Source organism: Chanodichthys erythropterus, chromosome 9 (genome assembly GCF_024489055.1).
Source record: "Chanodichthys erythropterus isolate Z2021 chromosome 9, ASM2448905v1, whole genome shotgun sequence".
NCBI classification, from domain to species: Eukaryota; Metazoa; Chordata; class Actinopteri; order Cypriniformes; family Xenocyprididae; genus Chanodichthys; species Chanodichthys erythropterus.
The window spans coordinates 27,101,900-27,124,330 of NC_090229.1; the positions used below are offsets into that span (position 1 = coordinate 27,101,900).

Genomic DNA, 22,431 nt, shown 5'->3' on the forward strand with positions numbered 1-22,431 from the left:
AATGTTTCTAGGCCTCTTGGCCTATGTGACTGTAAGGGACAGATGTGTCTGAGGAGTTAACTTGGCCACTGCTGGTAGTTTTCCACCGGACAACAAGTGGCTGTGAAATGAATAAAGTCATCATTAAGGGTGTCAAGTGAAGGCTTCTTGCCTCCGGGAGTGTTGATTGTTTTTGACACAATGTTTCATTTTGCCTATGGGGTTGACCATTAATTGTCAGAATACCACCATGAGAGATTAAGTCAAAAGATGTAGACTAGTTGACAGTCGGCCACACTTACAAAGAGAATTATCTCTTGCATAAGCAACACCTGCAGTTTAACTGGAGAAGTGACTGTGGTAAAAATATTGGGGAGTACTTGGAATACTCCGAGAGGAGAAAGAGAGGAGAGCACCTGTAAATGAGACCATGGAAAAGAACTGTAGGGGTGGATCTCACACTGTTTAACAGATAAGATAAATGTATGAAACTGTGCCCTGGCTAGAGAGATTCAGATGTGGAGCTGGCATCTCACTTTTGTTACTAGTCAATAAAGTTAAACTCCTGTGACTCTGAGAGTTTTTCTTTGAGACTAGAACTGAAGGGACACAGAGACATTGAATTGAAACATTTTACACTTTCTTCGTAAGAATATGGAAGGCGGTCTGGTGGAAGCTACATATTTTACTTCATAACTTGTTAAATATGGATTTTTTTTTTCTTTTTTTTTTTTGCACAAATGCATAGCTTCACTTCAGAAGGCTTTTTTTTAACCCCCTGGAGCAATGTGGAGTACATGTTTATGATGGATGGATGTGGATGGAGACACTTTCTTCAGTACATACTGCCATTATAAAGCTCGGATGCATCAGTATATTTATCAAAATATCTCTGATTGTGTTCATCAGAAAGAAGACAGTCATATACACCTAGGATGGCTTGAGGGTGAGTAAAGCTTGGGGTAATTTTCATTTGTAAGTGAACTAATCCTTTAAAGCCTGTGTATACTTCATTTTTCGCATTCAACTTGTCTTGTGAATAGTTGAGAAGGTGAGCCTTTCAAATTATACTCTCTTGGCCCTGAGTGCAGAAAGATGCGTATGGCATATGCACACTGTCTAGTGTCTCTTTGTTTTTAAGTGCTCAAGTCTATCACACATACCCTGTTGTACATGCACCATCCATCCGGTGAAAGGGCCTTTACATTTGCCAAAATAGTTGTTTTTTTTTATTTTGTTTTTTTTATTAAAAACAAACAACCAAGTCGAGCTCAGGTGAGAAAAGTAACACAAATGTAGAATGACACATTACTTTCCATAAAATGTAACCAAGTAACGCACTTAGTTTACTATTTATTAGGGAATAACGCAATATTGTAACACTGCTCATTACACAGTGGTGTCTAGTGCATGGATAAAATGTAATTTAAAACTAAACTAATGAATTGTTATGCTGTATGCATAAGAATAGATTCAGCACCTTTTTTAGATCACTAATCAATAAGTAAATTAGTGATACTGAGCATGCAAACTCTGTACAGACATGTTCGCACTGGTTATGTGATCATCAGGGCTTACATAAACATGAAATTTGTGCAACTTTTAGTACAAAGACCACAATGCAACAAGTCTTGTGATCTCATAGTTTCGGATCCCACTGTGCATATTAAACAGATAAAACAATTAGCTTAATTTAGCTTCATGAAGAAACACTCGAGTGAATACAGATTTATAAAGACTTACTAACTGAAGAAAAATGTGCAATCAATATGCACATCAGGAAAACATGTCTTTAAATGATAATCTTTAACATTTGAATGTTGAATCATGCCACTAAACCATGAGTTATTGTGTCTGTCTGCACTACCTCTTTAAAAACCTATAAATATGATGTTTATTTTATTTTATTTATTTATTTTAGTTAAAGCTATCGCTGTGATCAGAGCGGAAATGAATAGCTGGAACACTTTGTGCTAAATGAGGTGTGAGGTTATGATCTGTTCATACAAGTATTCAATAGAAACTATTAACTAAACCTTCAGAGCAGCAAAAATGATATGAAAGGTACCTTATGCACTCATATGTTTGAATATTTTTTACCCAAAAGTGAAACGAAACACATTGCACTGTAAAAAGGAGGGAAACAGTGCTGAAAAGCTGAATTCCTTTCATGCAAGATTGGTCTGAGCACTACCCATATTGTTCTGGGCAAAGTTTATATCCTGATTGTTTCAGTAGAAGCACCACGTGCCTAAACTGTCAAATGATTAAACCAGGAGATTATGATTAACTGTGGAAAAGAGTGAAATTGTCCCAAAGCAGGGCTTTTTTATTTTATGCTTCCACTTAGAGGACCACAGACCTACCAACAAGTACGCATTTTGCGTAGCGGGTACGCATTTTGACCTCAAAGTCACTGGTACAAGTCACTCTTAAAAACCTGGCTCTGTGCACACGTAGTACTCAAATCCAGCTAAAGAAAAATAGTTTGACCAATCATAGAGCTGGGTTCATTTCCCGAATAGCAAGAGGGGATGACTGACAAATGCGTATGTGGCCTATCAATAAAGAGACTGGCCCTGCGTTCCAATGTCCATACTATCCACCCTAAATAGTATGTGAGATTAAAATAAGTGTGTCCCAAAGCATATGTTAAAAAGAGTATGGCAAAAGTCCCCGGATGGTCTACTATTTCCGGTAGATTTTCGAAGTGTGGATCCGTGCACACTATAGAGGCTAATATTGCCCACAACCCATTGCGCATTGGACGAGGATTCAGTTCAGAACTACAAACACGAGTAAAAAGTGTTAAAAAACTACAAAACATGGCGGATATATGCAATCGACGCTGAGAGATTTGAGTGACTAATAATCAGTTTAACCTGATAGAAAATATATATGTAATGTTACCCGTGTTATTTTTCATCTGCAAATACCAATGTGGACTTTTATGAAGATCCGATAATGGCCATTAACTTTTAAATGCATCATTATGCATTAATATGAGCAGAGTTCTCCACATGAAAGACCCGCGACTGCAGATCAACGTGCTGTATTTCACTCCGATACGGTAGGAAATTAGCTAAATGAAATGTGGAGGAAGTAAGATGATTGACAGGCCAGTTTACGGTGACAGGATGCGACAGAGAGAAAAGACGCGATTGTATGACGTGTTAGTATGTCCCAAAGCTTGTCTACTCTTTTGCTACACACTCAAAAGTAAGTACTTTTTGTTCACAGAAAGAGTACATACTTTTAGGGCGTAGTATAAGTAGGCGAATTGGAACGCAGCATGCAAATCGACAACAACACAAAATCCCGCTCAATCTCCCTCCTTCCACTCCCGCCGGCCGTCTCAGTGACTGAATTCTCAAGCGAGGACAGTACAGTAGTCGCACACTTTTAACTCCTTGAGGTAAACGGGTATAAAATGCTCAAGTGATGTGGAACAACAAATCTAACTAAAATTGAAATCGCTATATGGCTTAGTGATTATGAAAATGTTGTGATGTGTGACCTTTTTACAGTCTATACGTGTGACTGACTGACTGACAAGCGCGAGTCTGGAGAAACAGGCGTTTATTTATTTGAAGAAACGTATTAGCCTACATGTGTTGTGTTATTGTGTTAATACTAACTAAAGTACCCAATTATGTTACATAGCCTACCTAATTTATTATGAAAACTAGCACATTGGTATGCATTTAAAAGTAGCCTACCGTTGTGTCAGTGCCGCGCGAGCTTCTCATAAACAAACGCGCGCGCACACAAAGAGGGAAGATTATTGTAAAATGAAAATTGCCGTGCTTGATTTAAAAATTGTTCTTGCTTGTGTTATTTTTTTCTGTCAGAAAACATTTTGAATTATCCATCCGTGTTTTTTAAGATTCGTTATATGTCGGACTAACTTCTACTTGATATTCTTGAATAGCCTATGCTCGATACGTTTTGCTCTTATTGGTCCTTTCTATTCATTGTCAACTGTTTACTATACTAAATATATTTGTATTTGCTAACCTTTATTCAGCGAATGTTTATCTTGTTTATAATTCAAAGACAGCACGTTACAAATAAACCCTTTTTTTCTGTGGGATTTAGTATCATATTTGGATTTTGGAATAATAAAATTAACTAAGTATTTTAAATGAATCACATGTAAACTCAATGTTTACTGTTTTCTAAGGGTTTCTTAATTTTAGACTAGTTTTCATTACAAAACCTGTATAAAAGACTCGACTGTCAGGTTAGTCGTAGCCTAGTGTGTAAATATAGCCTACTTGAAATTGCAAACAACAACAAAAAAAATATTTTAGTCCATATTAAATAATTGAATGCGATTCACATGTGGTTGTCAGTTTGTATATATACACACATTATGCAATTTAATATTAATCATGAATTTAAAAAAAAAAATGCTTTTGAGCAGGTGTAGTGCCGTTTTTTAATTGGGTCAAAAAAAAAAAAAAAAAATGATTTATGAAAAACAATATGTGACCCACCCAGTAACCCCTGCCCCCCCAATCCCGTGTCCCTTCCTGTCACGTAGCATACAAATTTTTTTCCAAGGTTGGCAGTTCTGTGACCCACATTAAAACAACTGAGATATAACAGCTGCTCGGAAAGAAAAGAAAAAAATACCCAAGCTGTCTCCTTTAGGAAGTGTTTAATGTATGAAACTTTGCAAAAATGTGACATTTTGATTTCCTAAACTTCCCTAATCCATTCCAATTAAAAGAGGGCTAAATGTCATGACCTCTCACACAAATTCTTCACAGGTACGGGTTAAATTCTTTTCTTGCACTATACAAACAGTAATTTAAAGTTATGTAGCTTTATGCAAACAGAGTGATTATGACAATAAAATAAACACTCTTTGACAGAACTCTCTTGTCAGCTGTTTCAACACGTTCTACATACCTATAAATCTAACATGCCTGGCAATGTGCATTGTTTCTGTTCCAATTTTTTTTTTTTTTTTTTTATGATTAAAGTGATAGTTCACCCAAAAATGAAAATTATACCAAGCTTTACTCACCCTCAAGTCATGTGTATATGACTATCTTCTTTCAGATCAACACAATCAGATATGGTCACCATGATTTTGCCAAGTAAGACATTTTCCTGGATCAACATATTATGTCCTATCCGAAAATTTAGTATCCTTTTCCCAACCCCTAAACCTAATCCTACCCATAACTTATCCCTAATATCAGAAGGAAATGATAGTTGAGTAACACTGCTGTGAAAGCACCTTACCCAGGTTGTAAGCCAAAACTTGACATAAAAGGTAAACTTTTCCCTCAAATCTGATAGGTTGTTCCAACATGTTGTACTTGGTGAAATCACATTCACCATCAGGGTCATATATATACACTGCCCTCCAAATGTTTGGAAACACTTCTGGCAAAGTGTGGTTTTGGATGATATCAGCATAAATCCTTATCATTTTTTGGTGCAAATACATTAAAGTAACTTGACATTATCATTGAAGACCAGCAATAATAATTTTCATTTTCATTACATAATAATGGCAATATATACATGTCAAAGTCAGACATGCCCCTTTGCCAGCTGTGATGCCAGGTTACTAGTTTAAACTTGGCCCAGGTTTGTAAAAGATTTTGGGGTCAGCACACCTTAATAGCTTCAACTATTGATTGCCAATTAAGTTTAGAATAAGTTTAGAATGAACCAATTAGAACCAGTTTAGGTCAGATGGCATGGTGGATATTTTGAAGCACGCCCCTGATTGTGTTCGATTGTGTTTGTGTAAAAGAAGATAGTCATATACACCTAGGATGGCTTGAGGGTGATTAAATCAGGGGGTAATTGTCATTTTTGGGTGAACTATCCCTTCAAATGTTGCTGCATTTAACTGAGCAATAATAGTGGGAATATCTACAAGCGTTTTAGCCTAAATTAAAGTATGTGCTTATATACAGAAACTATACAGAAGAACTATTAGGAGGGAATGGGAATGCCATGTGTGCCATGTCTGCCGTGGCCCACTTTGGAGTCCTCAGGCTTATTCTGGGTCTTAACCTCCTACCCCTTCTGAGATATTGGCGAGACTCACGTTATGTAATTCCTAGGCTCCATGTCATGGATGCAGTGGCAGGCAGTGTTGGGTAAGTTACTCAAAAAAAGTAATCCACTACAAATTACTACATTAAAATTGTAATTTGATTACATTACTAATTACTGCATGTAAAAAGTAATCAGATTACTAATTTACATTCAAGTTACTTTGAAAACCTATAAAAACTACAAAAATACACCACAAACCTATAGTTCTTTCTGTAATTTAATACTGACTGAAAAATATTACAGAAGTATGAAAACAGCAACTTGACTTGAAAATATTCGTTAATCATATGTAGCTTATTCATTCTAATGTAATCATAACGGTCGCCTGAGGGCTCTCAACGACCACGTCATCTGTGAGCGTGAGATTCTAACAAACTGAAAATAATTTTATTAAAACTAATAAATATGAAATATTGTACACTTGTTAATGTGTTTATTTTTATAGTATTTAATGATTATGAACATATTAAGCATGACAAAATTATACAATCGATGAAACTACAAAGCTGGCATGTATGTATGATTACAAAATAAAGTAATTGAGATTGTTATTAATATTATTTTATAAAGTAACATGTAGGATAAAAGTAGTTTTATCACATGTTGATCCGTTTCTGTGACAGCTCCAGCTCTCCGACACACAGATATACATCCAAATTCACTCACTTCATTTCGTTCACTCTTTATAGTGCACTCAAATGACATACACTACATAGGGATTAGTGAATCAGTGAACGAGTGAGCAGTTTCAGACACTGCTTAAACATTCCTTGCTGTGTGTAGCAGCTTAACTGTTTATGTTTGTATGTAACTGCATTAAAGATAGGAAAAAATTGCTGAAAACATTTATAATAACATTTGAAAACAGTATTGTTCAAAAGTTACCATCCCACCCGGTCCTGAACAAACATCCAATCTAGCTTGTTTAGGCAAGGTTGGACCGCTCTCATCTTGGGAGCGGGTATCCTCCTCCACGCGTTCTCCAGTGATTCATAATGACGCATCCGCGCCAAACATAATTTCTTTTAGAAATGCACTTTTCCTAATATGTTTTTTCTTGAACGCAAGTAACGTAATTTTATTCACATCAGTAACTGTAATCAAATTACATAAATTTAAAATGTAATGCGTTACTGCGTTGTCAGGAAAAGTAATTAATACAGTAGCGCATTACTTTGTAACGCGTTACACCCAACTCTGGTGGCAGGAAACAACCTCAATGCCAAACATCCAGTTGAAAGACCGCTCCTTCGGGGAACAGATACTGCCGCTGCAGTGCCAATTACACATGCCAGTTTTACTCAGATAGCAATAAGCATTTCAATCCTGCTTGCTGTCCAGATTTTACTTTGCAAATTTGGGGCACAAATCTGAGTTTGACAACAACTCTCAGAGCTTCTCCATATGGACAGCAAGCAAAAACTGTTAGGCTACACCAGGATTATATGGGCACACAAACTTGTGAAACCCCAATGCAATATTTTTATAAGTCATGCAATGTGTTTATAACAGGTTCTCATGAAAGTATAATGCCGATTTTAAGCACATTTCTAAGTTTTTAAAAGGAAACCGAGGGCTCTCATGGATTACACAGAAACATATATAATATTAATAATAATAATAAAATAAAAGTGCTGATACAATAAAATAAATAAGTTATTCTTTGCCTGTATCCTTTCTTACCCCAACATTTACTGTAACGCTTTGAACACGCAACACCAGTAATGACGACATGTCATGTAGGGTTGTTTGTTTATTTGCTCAGGCGTAAAGAATTTGGCTGTGAGTCAAGTACAGGTCTCACATGAGAAAAGCAGGAAGCTACACTGGATTGACTGGACCGAGAGCCTCGTGTTTTCAAGGTGCCGAAACTTCATGAGTAGGCTGTTTGTTTTTGGGCGTTGAAGAAAACACGTGGGAGAAATAGCATATATAGAGGAGTCCGAGGGAATGAAGCGGTGCTTTTTAAACTATCCATTATGGAGATGGGAAAAGAAGAGATAGCTGGTAAAGACTACTTGGTTTTAATGGAGCCCGAGCCTATGAGCCGTCTGAAGACACAGTACCGCTCACTGCGGCGACAGCTATGCTTCATCCAGTCCATCTGCGTGCTATTCTGCGTCACCTGCTGCCTGTTCACGGTCATATATCACTCATACCCGTCGACGTGCAAGGTAAGACGCAAATACATTCCCAAGCCAACGTAAAACAGTCGTGTGAACCTGTGGAGGTCATTTTTTGCTGTTCTGAACACACCTTTGCAAAAGATACTGTGATTTCATATCTAATAATCAAATATGACATACTGCAGAAGACTATAACCGTTTTAATATCGACTGCAACAAGAATGAACTTGAACTCTTTATTGTTTTAATAACCCACAAGTAGCCTATCCAATAGTGATATTTATCTATCCAGATTAAATCTACATATTTTATTGCTTTTTCATTATACCGAGTAACTGATTTTTTCCTTGTAATAACTTCTTGTTCAGCTTGTGTTTTCTACACTCTAAAAAATGCTGGGTTAAAAACAACCCAAGTTGGGTTGAAAATGGACAAAGCCAGCGATTGGGTTGTTTTAACCCAGCGGTTGGGTTAAATGTTTGCCCAACCTGCTGGGTTGTTTTATTTAAACCAACTATTGTTTAAAAATTGCTATATGGCTAGCTTAAAATGAACCCAAAATAGTTGGGAAATTAAAAACCAGATGCAATTAGAGGCAACAATAATAGACAAAAGGTGAATGTTTATTAATAAGCTTTAATATTTTATTCATATAAATGTAATAGTTTAATGTAATATTTATATAAATTTATTAATAAGCAATTTCATAGACTGTTTATTGTTTAATAATTATTCATTGAACATTAATAAATGTTCATTTCCAACATACTTTGGGTTAATTTTAATTAAGCAATACAGTAATTTTTAAACAATAGTTGAGTTAAATAAAACTACCCAGCAGGTTGGGCAAACATTTAACCCTGCCGCTGGGTTAAAACAACCCAATTGCTGGGTTTGTCCATTTTCAACCCAACTTGGGTTGTTTTTAACCCAGCATTTTTTAGAGTGTAAGATTAATAAAGTTTAGTATTAACTGAATGCTTACTAGTGTAGCCAACTATTGTAATTCACATAGTTTGAAAAAGAAAAAAAATAATTACTATTACTATTGGGATAGTTAGTAAGTACTAATACCTTATTACTAGTAAGGACAAGTGACAGTAGTAAAGGGAATGCATAATTGTAAAAAGTGAATAGCTGATACCAAAATAAATCCAATGGCAAAATAAGGATGTATGACTAATAGCAACTAAATATAAGTACTATCTAATAAAGAAGTGATGACACATAGTTACTAGGGTAACTAAAAATATGCTGCTCATTATTTGCTTACTTAATAGTGATTGAAATGTAAATGTACAGTTATGCCTGAGATAATCAATATACTGATTAATTTAGAATTCATTCAATTAATTTGTGAGTATTAAACTGTTTACATTTGCCCTCTTTTCACAGGAAAATGGAACTAAGGAAGCAGCTAAATATGGTGAGTTCATTACTAAAGCTGAATGTTATTGTAAACATTGAGTGTTTGTTACATTGCGGTACCATGATGCATTTATGACTTCTTGGTATGAAAATTCATGTTCTCACATTTTTCATCCAAACAGGAATGCAGCATCAGGGAAGTGAAGAAATGACCCAGACACAAACAATCTCAGTCACTCGTCTGACAGGTAAGAAGTAATGCATATGTGGAAGTAAATACAAAACACAATTTGCCATTATGATAGGACGAACTGTAACCAAGAGTTGTACCTTTAATCAGTTAACTTAAGCCTACCTGCTGTAATTTTGTCCACTTCAAATAGAAAGCATCTATTTAAATTTGTTTACAATTAAATATTAATTAGAGCTGCATGATTAATCATTAAAAAGATTGTGACCTTGATTCAAACACCTACATGATCTTATTCCTACATGACAACGATTCAGCTATGCCTACTAAAACTTTGACAAGTACGATCACAGAGAAACATTCAAATCACTAATTCTGTGTTACAATAATTTAAATTATTGGTCTTAGAATAAAAATGTGTAGTTCGGATATAAACACAGATGTCTACAGTAGTGATCATATAGAGTAATTTTATATGCTTCATATAAAAATGATCAGTTTTATGCTTTAGTAGGTGGCGAAAAGTTACATACACTAAAAGTTATATTTGTCGTTGAACCATTCATTCAAGAGATTTATTCAAAAATGATTAATCCAGTCATTTTTGACAATAGCATATCATATGCAATTTTTATTCTCAAAGATTCTTATAACATTTTTGGCTAAATGTAATCACACATTTCCCTTCTCTCTAGCTAACCCTGATGCTTTTGGTAGAGAACCAAATCATGTGCCATGGAAGCATGCAAGAGATCCAGACCATCCCGAATACTTCACCTTGGATGAAGACGGTGAATCTCTGACGGTCCGTCGTGGCGGAACGTACAAAGTTTCTTTGCAGATCACGTACAGAGGAGTCGAAAATCGCAATGATACCTTAATTCTGCAGCATGATATTCATCGGTATACTGACAGTTATGTTGGATATCTGCCTCTGCTCACCTACCTGGAAACAGTGAACTTTACGTCCCCATATTGGAGGAAAAGTCTGTTCTCTGAAGGTATTTTTCCTCTTGAATCTGGGGATAAACTCAAGGTGTGGACCAACAGTCTGTCCCTCATTGATGTTGGAGAAAAATTGGAACAAAAAACAGTCTTTGTGGTGTATCCTCATTTTTCCACATGAGAATTTGGAGAAAAGGACAAAAAAGACATTTCTCCTTTGCATAAATGTTGAAAGGGCTGCCATGATGCATCATATTCATTTGTCTGTGATTGCCTTGTCATCTAAACCAATTCTTCTGTCAGGTCAGCAGAATCATTTGGATGTCAGATATATTTGAGACATAATCAATAACAGAGCCATGTACAGAAGGAAAAAATAATGTGGTACAGTGACAGTGTCACATGTCAGTACCAGTGTACTTTGAAATATACTATAGTACTTAAATTCTTTCCTTCTAGGGTAGTTTTTCAAGAACAACATGGAACATGTCAAAAATAGAGCTACATTTTAAAGCATTACAACTGAGGAGAAATTGTAATAAAGTATTTTGTTTTTAGTTTGATTGAAGTGGTCCAAAATATGAAAGTGAGTTTTCTTCCCAGTGATGTCAAAGCTTTATGTGCACAAACATATTGGATGTTATAATATTTATACCATTGTCACCTTATTTCATGCTTTTTTAATGCTATTTATGTTTGCTAGTTAAGGATTTGGGCTGTTAATGCAAGGATTACAATTTCAGTAATATAATATATGGGCGCTGTCATTGGAATTAGTAGGTTATAACTTTGGATTTAAAGGGCTAGCAGTTTCCTGAAATCACAATATCACCTTCATAATGATTTGCATGAGAGATCCTTTATGTATATGAATACATGTTCAAAATTGCATTATTTCTCTGGCCATAAAGCATCAATAAATACTATTACATAAAGGCTGTGACTGTTTCAGAAAATTCTTAATATTTTGTCTGAAATTTTACACTATTTTAATATACTGTTTTCTTCTGCCTTTCGAGATGCCAGATAGTCACTTAAAAACAACCATTTGCTAGATATTTAATTTATATTAAACAATTATATTTCAGGCATCTGATTGATATCGGAAAATGGTTATATAGTACACATTAGAGTCAAATGTTTCATCTTTACTGTAAAAGCATATAGTCATAATTCCAGACACATTAAAATGCTTTGACAGCATTTGCTTTAGAATTGCTGTCTGACTGATAAGAGACTAAAACTACAATATCAACTTAGCAAATAGTCCTGTTGGCACTGAGGACCAGTCGAGTGATAAGTAAACATTTCTAATGATACATTTACATTAGAAGAAAAATTAATAATCTTATAATAGTCAGAAAAATCTATTTTACACACACACACACACACACACACATTTATTAAAATAACCCCATTCATAAGTATGTGAAACATTGATTCTCAATACTGTGTGTGGTTACCTGATGATCCACGACTGTTTTTATGTTTTGTGATGGTTGTTCATGAGTCTCTTGTTTGTCCTGAGCAGTTAAACTGAGCTCTGTTGTTCAGAAAAATCCTCCAGCTCCTGCAGATTCTTCAGTTTTCAAGCATTTGTGCATATTTGAACCCTTTCCAGCAGTGATTTTGAGATTCATCTTTTCACACTGAGGACAATTGAGGGACTCAAACACAACTGTTAAAAAAAGCTTCAAACATTCACTGATGCTCCAGAAGGAAACACAATGCATTAAGAGCTGAGGGGTGAAAACTTTTGAATTCAAATATCAAGGTAAATTGTACTTCATTTTTCTGCCAGGAAACATGCAAGTATCTTCTGTTGGTTCCGATCTCCAAATCTTGCAGTCACTGCTGGAAAGGGTTCAAATATGCAAAAATGCTTGAAAACTGATGAATCTGCAGGAGCTGGAGGATTTTTCTGTAAAATATCTTACTCAGGACAGTAATAAACAAAAAATGACATGCATTTTTTATTACCCCTTTTATTTTATTAAAATAATTCTCATTTTCACAGATTCTGCAAGGGGTTCACATACTTTTTCATGCCACTGCATATATATATATATATATATATATATATATATATATATATATATATATATATATATATATATATATATATATATATATATATATATATACACAGGTGCACCTCAATAAATTAGAATGTCGTGGAAAATTGTATTTATTTCAGAAATTCAACTCAAATTGTGGAACTTATGTATTATATATATAAGATGTATTTTTAAATGGAACAATTTATGGTAACATTTTAACAATGCCATAGTTACACGTTATTATGTACTTACTATAGTAATAACAGTAAAAAAATATATGCATAATTACAAGTAACTAACCCTAAACCAAACCATAACCCTAACTGTCCCAGGTGAAAAAGAATTATATTAAAAATATACTTTAATAAAGTGTACTAAGTATATTTTCTACATTTTGTACTATTTTCGTCAAATCCAAGTATAGTTAAGTGTATTCAATTATGTATTAACTTCAACTTAACATCTATTTAACTACACTTCTAGTGTAAATAGTATACTAAAATGGAACAACTTTTTTTAAACTTCAAGTGCACTAAAATACACTAATGAAAATCAAGATTCATGAGCAATTAAGCACACTTACAGTACAATTGCATTGTATTGCTATTCTAATGTAAATACACTTAAAAAGGCATTGCAGTGCAAATTATAGTTGTGTTTAAGTACATTTTGTGCATACTGCTATCATACTTATAATTACTATAAACAGTTAATTTAGTATGCCTCTGTAACATTTCAAGTGATCTACAAATGCACTTCCTAACTATATTTAGTGCTTTTAAAGTGTCCCACTATGACAATAATAATGTTTTTGAAGTGAAGTTCAATTACAACCTAAACATCATAGACACGTACTTTCAGTGCAATGTTGTTATAGTGTAAGGTAGAAACAAATTGAAAGTACATTTCATTGGTAATTTTATCCCCATTTTGTTATACTTAAGCATGAATGTTGGTATTACACTACAAGTGTATTACATTACAATTCAGTTCAAATACATTAAATCAACAGATTACAAATTGCATTTCAGAAAAGGATCTTTATTATTAACACTAAAGTAACACACAAAAGCAGATATTGGCAAAAGGAGGAACCTTGAACAGTCGACTTTCTCTGAAATGCCGGGAACAGAACAATGGCAAACAACTTACTACACATGCATATCTACAGGTGCTGGTCATATAATTAGAATATCGTGAAAAAGTTCATTTTTTCATTGTAAATTATTTAAAAAAATGAAACTTTCATTTATACTAGATTCCCTACATGTAAAGTAAAACATTTCAAAAGTTTTTTTTTTTTTTTTTTTTTTAATTTGTTGATTAGAGCATACAGCTAATTAAAGTCCAAAATCCAGTATCTCAAAATATTAGAATATTTACATTTGAGTTTCATTAAACGACCATCCCTACAGTATAAATTCCGGGTATCTCTTGTTCTTTGAAACCACACTAATGGGGAAGACTGCTGACTTGGCAATGGTCCAGGAGACAATCACTGACACCCTCCTCAAAGAGAGTAAGTCACAGAAGGTCATTACTGAATGGGGTGGCTGTTTACAGAGTGATGTATCAAAGCATATTAAATGCAAAGTTGACTAGAAGGAAGAAATTGGGTAGGCAAAGGAGCACAAGCAACAGGGATGACCACAAGCTTGAGAATACTGTCAAGTAAAGCCGATTCAAACACTTGGGAGAGCTTCAAAATGAGTCAAATGAAGCCGGAGTCAGAGCATCAAGAGTCACCACACTTAGACATCTTCAGGAAAAGGACTACCAAGCCACTTCTGAAACAGAAACAACGTCAGAAGCATCTTACCTGGGCTAAGGAGAAAAAGAACTGGACAGTGAACAGTGGTCGAAAGTCCTCTTTTCAGATAAAAGTAAATTTTGCATTTCATGTTGACATCATGGTCCCAGAGTCTGAAGGAAGACTGGAGAGGCACAGAATCCAAGCTGCTTGAAGTCTAGAGGGAAGTTTCTGAAGTCAGTAATGATTTGGGGGGCCGTGACATCTGCTAGTGTTGGTCCATTGTGTTTTATCAAGTGCAACGTCAATGCAGCCATCTTCCAGGAGATTTTGGAGCACTTTATGCTTCCATCTGCTGACAAGCTTTATGGAGATGCTGATTTCCTTTTCCAGCAGGACTTTAGCACCTGCCCACAGTGCAAAAAACACTTCCAAGTGGTTTGCTGACCATGATATTACTGTGTTTTATTGGCCAGCCAACATGCCTGACCTGAATCTATGGGATATTTTCAAGAGAAAGATGAGAAACAGTCGATCCAACAATATACAGATGATCTGAAGGCTCAATAGTGCCTCAGCAGTGCCACAGGCTGATCATTTCCATGCCACACTTCACTGATGCTGTAATTTGTGCTAGGAGCAAGTCATTTGCTGTAATATGTGCTGCCGACCAAGTATTGAGTGCACAAATGAACATGCTAAAGCAAGAACTTGAACTTTTCTGTTTTGAAAATCCATTTTTTGATTGATCTTAGAAAATATTCTAATATTTTGAGATACTGGATTTTGGACTTTCATGAGCTGTACACTCTAATCATCAAAATAAAAAAAATTAAAAAATTAAAAAAAAACTTTTGAAATGTTTTACTTTACATGTAGGGAATCTAGAATATATGAAAGTTTCATTTTTAAAAATAATTTACAATAAAAAAAAGTAACTTTCTCACGATATTCTAATTATATGACCAGCACCTGTAGCTCTGACTTGAGTTACTAGAGGCCTTGTAGCTCTCATTGTTGCACTTCCTCCGTAGAAGGGCCTGGATCTCTGCCACCTCGGTGTTGGGGAATCGCTCCCTCACTGCATCTGTGAAAACAGGAAAGAGACATGGGGATGAATGAAAACAGGATAGACAATGTATAACATTGAAATACAATCATTGATTATAATGGATTTGTCAATCAATCATGACAATGGATTTGGATTCATAACTACGACATTACTGTACCTAAAATTGCGTTGTTTTTTTCTGGCTCAAGCTGCTCCTTCAGCTCGCCTTTTTTTCCTTTCCCTGTGAGGGTTGCCTATAAATGCAATATGTCACTTGTGGTCACAGTATTGGTACCTGCGCCAATTTGCCAGAGGCCTTGTAGTTATTTCCGTACCAGGGCTGGGATGAACAAAGTTTCACATGGAGCATTCTGAGATAATTTTTTTGCTGAAAAGTTGTGCTAAAAAATAAACTGCCGGGATAATCATACAGCGCTTACACATCCAATAATGACATGTCTGATTCACGAACTAATGACTCAGTTGAACTGATTCACTTAAATGAATGGTTAAAACAACTGATCTGTCCAACACTGAACTCATGAGACATCTGAATCCGTGTATAACAAATCGATACACTTTACAATAATGTTCCATTTATTAAATTCTAGTTACCTACATTAGTATTTTTTTTTTTAAGAAAAAGGTGAGTGGCAGAGTGTATTACTACTATACGTTGATGTTATTTTTATGTGAATGAAGAATTAAAAGATGCACTTTTTTCAGTAAGATATGCGTTTTCAACAAATGTTAAATTCTGTTGGTTCAGGAAGGACACCATGACAGGCTGCTGGCTCCCACTGTCAATGTTAATTTTTTGTTGGAAAAGCACTCTCTGTGTTAGCTTAAAGCCCTCAAGTTTACATTGGTTACTGTATTCTTTCAATTGCTCTAAACAAGTATTTTGGGCGACCTTTTTTTTTTATTTATTGAATGCTAGACATCAATTTGTTGTTATTTTCATCTGAAAGAAGAATTACAAGATGCACTTTTTTTTAGTAAGCTAGTTTATCGAACGCTACCTCTGACTAATGCATTACTTTGCACTTGGATAGTCTTTTATTTTGGACTTTTTCATAAATTGGTATTAGTCAATTAATGGGGAGATTATCGATAATCGAATCAAACCGAAATAGAATCGGACTGAAAAAAAAGAGTCGTTAGATTAATCGATGCATCGAAAAATAATCGCCAAAATAATCGTAAAAAAAATTATCGTTTATCCCAGCCTTAATCCGTACCAGCCCACTGTCACTTTTACCATATTGCTTAATCAGTGAAATTCAAACAAGAAGTTCCCGGCAAAAATGGCAGAGTTAAGTGGATTTTCAAATTTGTAATCTGGGAAGTCAAGTCTGTATTCCAAGACATAACGTGAACATGCATGTTCTTCAAATTAAAGGGTTAGTTCACCCAAATAGCAAAATTATGTCATTAATAACTTACCCTCATGTTGTTCCAAACCCGTAAGACCTCTGTTTATCTTTGGAACAAAGTTTAAGATATTTTAGATTTAGTCCGAGAGCTCTAAAGGTAAGAAAAACATCATCAAAGTAGTCCATGTGACATCAGAGGGTCAGTTAGATTTTTTGAAGCATCGAAAATACATTTTGGTCCAAAAATAGCAAAAACTACGACTTTATTCAGCATTGTCTTCTTTTCCGTATCTGTTGTGAGAGAGAGTTCAAAACAAAGCAGTTTGTGATGATATCCGGTTCGCGAACGAATCATTCGATGTAACCGGATCTTTTTGAACCAGTTCACCAAATCGAACTGAATCGTTTTAAACGGTTCGCGTCTCCAATACACATTAATCCACAAATGACTTAAGCTGTTAACTTTTTTAATGTGGCTGACACTCCCTCTGAGTTCAAACAAACCAATATCCCCGAGTAAGTCATGTACTCAAACAGTACACTGACTGAACTGCTGTGAAGAGAGAACTGAAGATGAACACCGAGCCGAGCCAGATAACGACAGACTGACTCTAAGATTACACTACAGATGAAGTGAAATCAGTGTACACTTTAATAAATTATACTTTGTATTACAAATAAGCGTACTTACTAAAAGTACACTAAATTACCACTATACATTTTTGTATTTTAACATATTTTATGAGTACTCTGATATGCCACTAAAAATACACTTATTTTAGAGTGTACTGTATAAGTCACACTTCTAATGAAGTGAGAACATAGTACACTTTAAAAAAAGTATACTAACAATTAATTTCCAAAAAATATATACTTCCCATAAGTACACTGAATTGCCACTCTAAGTATGTCAAATTTAATACACTTAAAAAAAATAAACTTCAATACAATTTAAAATACATTAACAACAAAGTACACTTTCAAAAAGTACATTTAGAAAATAATTTGATTACTGATAAATTAGTATACTTACTGTTTGGACTATTAAGTTGAACTTAATTACATCTTTTTTGAAGTATACTTTTAAAAAGTACAAATCAAATACTCTTTAAATAAAGTACAACAAGTAGAAGTATACTTGTTTTATAATTCATGTACTTCATTCATATTTCAAATACACTAAAGTATACTACTTTTTTACCTGGGGTAATTCTATAGTAAGTAGTCCTCAGCAATAGTACTCAGTACTTATTTGAGTAATTACAATGTAACTACGGCACTGTAAAATAAAGTTTAACCCAATTTATTGAACCCTTAGACCAAATATTTAAAAAAAAAAAAAAAAAAACTGGGCCCAAAATGATCAAATATACTGTATGCAATTTAGTCAGATTCTCATAACTTGTATTGTAAATCATGAGATTTTTAAAGCAAGAATAACAGACAACTTACATAAAATACATAAATATCACTTGTCACTATATCTAATATGCCTTACAAGATGACATTAAAGATCTGTCATTTCAGTTCCTGGGGATCATATGCAAATCAATGCAGTTTTTAAAATGATAAATGACAGGTGAAGAAAAAAACATTCCTCAAAAGCCTTCTGGAACATATTTGATACTTGATACTATTTTAACATGATTTAAAAACAAAAACAAAACAACAACAACAAAAAACTTACTCATAAACTTTGTTTCATTTCTGTAATTTTTTTTTTTTTTTTAGTCCTTTTGTAGTTTAATTTCTTATTGGTTGCCCTTGATTGTGTCCCTAGCAGTGGTCATGTTAGACTTTCTCATTGACAGACAGTTGTAAAAATTCCATCATAATCTATTATTACCCATCATTTTAATTATATTAAACATAATTTACTGATAAGACATTTAATAGCTTTTGTTTTTGTTTTCGATTACATTTTCATTTTTTAATCATAATGTAACACCACTTTGACTGTTGGGAAGATGTCTTCTGCGGAGCTCGCACCAGTGTGGGCTCAGCAAAAGTGTGAATCGAGTGTGCATATCAGCCGCAAAGAGGGCGCTCAGGAGCACCCTTCTGAAGCCTAAAGTTGACAAAAGTCCACGAGACTGTAGAGTGTCCCATAACGGACATGCGCTCACGTCCTGATTTTGCTGAGTTAGATGCGTTCCTGGGTCAACATATTTTGTTGATCCTGGAACAACATTCCAGTCTGAAAATTTTGTCTTAACCCTATTCCTACCCCTAAACCTAACCCTACCCATAAGTTATCCCAAAAATCAGAGGGGAATGATAGATGAATAACACTGATGTAGAAGCACCAATTCATGATTTTAAGCCTAAACTTGACATAATCTGTGAACTTGTCCCTCAAATCTGATTGGTTGATTTGAATGTTGTCCCAGGACCAACAAAAATGTTTACCCAGGAATATGTTGAACTCAGCAAAATCAGGTTCTGCGACATGCGCTGGTGGCAGGCCGAAAGTGCATAGAAGTGTGCAATTTGGGATAGGGCTGAATGAACTTTTCACACTGCCATGACCTTTTTGCAATTGTGTGTGCGCTTGCCAACAACTGATCAGGGGTGGAAATTACAGTTACAAGTTACAACAAACCAAAAACTTCAGTCAATGACATAAAAATTTAGTTTAACATGACCACTGGTCTCTTGTTTTCTTTATATCCTAGATTTAGTTCCCCTGGTTCCCTTGTTTCCTCCTGTTTCCCTGGATACCCTCTTTACAGAACAACTGACTTTACTAAAGGCATGTGGCAGCAGTTTGCAACAGCCTCATTTCCTCGAGTTACACACCCAATGATTTAATTTAGGACAATGCTTCAAATTCTTTTTAGTGGACTGGACTCAGCGACTAATTAAAATGACTTCTTCCCATCGATTCTAGTTTTCATGGACTTTCAGTTAATTCATCTCACATGTCTTCCTTTGTTCTGTTTCCCCACCACCTTTTAGTTTTTATGGTAATTCATTCATCATCACAGGTGTTTATTATTAGTTCCCTCATTTGTTATGTATTTAAGTTCCTGCCTTTGTCTGGTATTGTTTGTGTTTGTGACACATGTTACGCTTTTGGATAATCTTTGATTCTTCTAAATAAACCTTGTTGGATTTTTGTACTCTTTTGTACTCTTCTTTGTAATCTTCATTGGTCTTCGGGGGACCTTTTGTGAGTTTGTGGAGAGGACTCTACAGAGAGGATCTCCCTTCACAGTGGTGGTGGAGGAGGAGCAAAATCTCGCCACTCTAGCACTGGAAATCTTCCCAAATCCCAGTGCTCCCTTGCCCAATGGTTTAAAGTCCAGTAGTCTCAGCACTCTCTAGCTCGGTGGTCCCTATCCCGGAGGTCTACTTTAGTGGCTCAGGAGGTCCTTCCCCTTTGCATCGGTGCTCCTATGATGGCTACTGCCATTTTGTGTGTCTGGGCCACACTACCTTGTCAGAGGTGCGGCCATCCACTGCATCTCTCCCTGAGGCAGAGGTGTCTATCTTCTGCTCTGTTGGGGTACCCTGTTTTGCCGGCTTCGCTAGTGTCGTCTTCCGCTCTACTGTGGTGGTATTCAGCTCTACCTAGGTCCCCAGCTTTATTAACTCTCCTGTGCTCGGACCAGGATGAGATTGCAAGATGAGATCCTAATTACAATTTTTGTCACTGTCACTTTGCAAACAAACTTTTAAGAAACCTGAAAATAGATATATAGACACATTTTAAGGTAGCCTGTCATATAAAAGACCTTAATATTCAAAATTAAATACTCAGGATAACATGATCACAAAAGGCACAATTACTTCCTTGAAGTGGCCATGGCACATAGTATCATAGAAGAGTCCTTCCTAAAGGGATCTAGTAGCTCATATTCGCTTGGAATGATCCTTTTATGGCAAAATGCACTCTTTTCAATAAGAGTCCGCACGATCAAGAAATTCTTCCCACACAAGTTTTGATTCAAGTTTGTTGAACTCTGAACACATGAATTCACTGCAGTCACTATACCTTAAAGCTAATTAGTTTGAAAGTGAACAGTCTCCCTTTCTGAATGTTTGTCTTTAAATGTAAATGCAAATATTTTTGAAGTTCAAGTGAATACTTTTGAAGTTTTAAGAAGGTTAAATACATACCAATTAGGGTCATAAAAAGGGTAGAGATGATTTTAAGAAACAATTCATTGGGACATTAAAAGTTACATTTCTGAAAGGCCTACTGATGTTTAAAGCATATACCGTATTCCTGTGTCCAAACACATTTATTTCTTCCTGTGTTTTTATTTTTATTTTTTTATTTTCTGATGCACTGTAAATTGAAGGCTTACTTATGTTGTAAAGTGAAATCTTTGGTGGATTTATTTTAGTTAGCAATGTTTTTTTAAAGATTTACTCCTGGGACAATTTACATACCTACACAATCTACAGTCCTTCCTGTTTGATAAAGGTTTATGTTGCCTGACACAGTGAACTGAGTAATTATAGAGTTGTGAAGTGTAAAAGTGACACTCCCTTTCTAGTGTGGAATGGCATGTGAATAATTTCAAGCACATGACTCAACACTGTAGGGTGTGATGCAATCTCATACTGCTGTTGTTTACACCCTTTCTGGGCTGCTTTTGCAGGCACTTTGATATTTGCTACCATATGCCATGAATGGTTGCTTAAAGGGTTATTTCACCCAAAAGTGAAAATTCTATCATTAATTACTCACCCTTGTGTCGTTCCAAACCCATAAGACTTTCGTTCATCTTTGGAACACAAATTAGTATTGGTGGAACAACATCTACCTGTTGTCTGCGGGGTTGTTTTCTTTTATCAGTCTCATTGATTTGCAACACTGAAAGTTGTTAGTCATAGGAGATTTAAACTCTTAGCCCCACGGGCCAAAACGGGCCCACCAGCAAAAATATATGGCCCGCCCCCGCAGCCAGATTATTTTGATAGCGGCTGGTTCTGAAATAGATCTTCCTCTTGTGGTGCCATCTAACAGCTAAAAGCAAACTGACTGTTGCAAAGCAACATTTACTGTCTGGAATGTGTTGTGTCACGTTTCTCACGTCACACTGTGCCACATCCAGTGTAGACAATATTACTGATTAGGGTCCTATTATCATTTGAGGCATCGTATTGCGCCGCTTACGTCCGGTGTAGACACTGCGTTATATTATTTGAAAACAGTGACAACTTTGTTGCATATAGACACACCGGCTTTGCATTCACAAAACTAGGTAGGATTAATGCATAGTTGTCTTTCTTTTTGTATGCCCTATTTTTGCTGTCAACTTTCCTCTTTGATAGTGCCATTTTTTCTCACCAGTTAGCATCACACTGCACATGATATAATAGCCTACCTCCAGCATGCAAACAATTTAAAATAAATGCTTTTAGTATGTGAAGATGTCAAGGAATAATTCTGAGTGTAAAAGTAGGCTATGTCAAATAATTATTACGGCTCCATTGTGTAACAAGTAAATTAAAATTATACACATTTATTATTCACAATATGGAAAG

The 22,431-nt window shown here is 35.3% G+C and overlaps 1 protein-coding gene across 1 annotated transcript; it reads left to right on the forward strand.

Moving 5' to 3' along the window:
- The first annotated feature begins 7,869 nt into the window (after positions 1–7,869).
- Positions 7,870–11,626, forward strand: si:ch211-158d24.4 (uncharacterized protein LOC560966 homolog). The gene is made up of 4 exons (XM_067393961.1): positions 7,870–8,240; positions 9,588–9,618; positions 9,743–9,808; positions 10,446–11,626. Exons 1-4 carry the CDS (start codon positions 8,046–8,048, stop codon positions 10,874–10,876), a joined length of 723 nt encoding a protein of 240 aa, XP_067250062.1. The 5' UTR covers positions 7,870–8,045; the 3' UTR covers positions 10,877–11,626.
- The last annotated feature ends 10,805 nt before the right edge of the window (positions 11,627–22,431 follow it).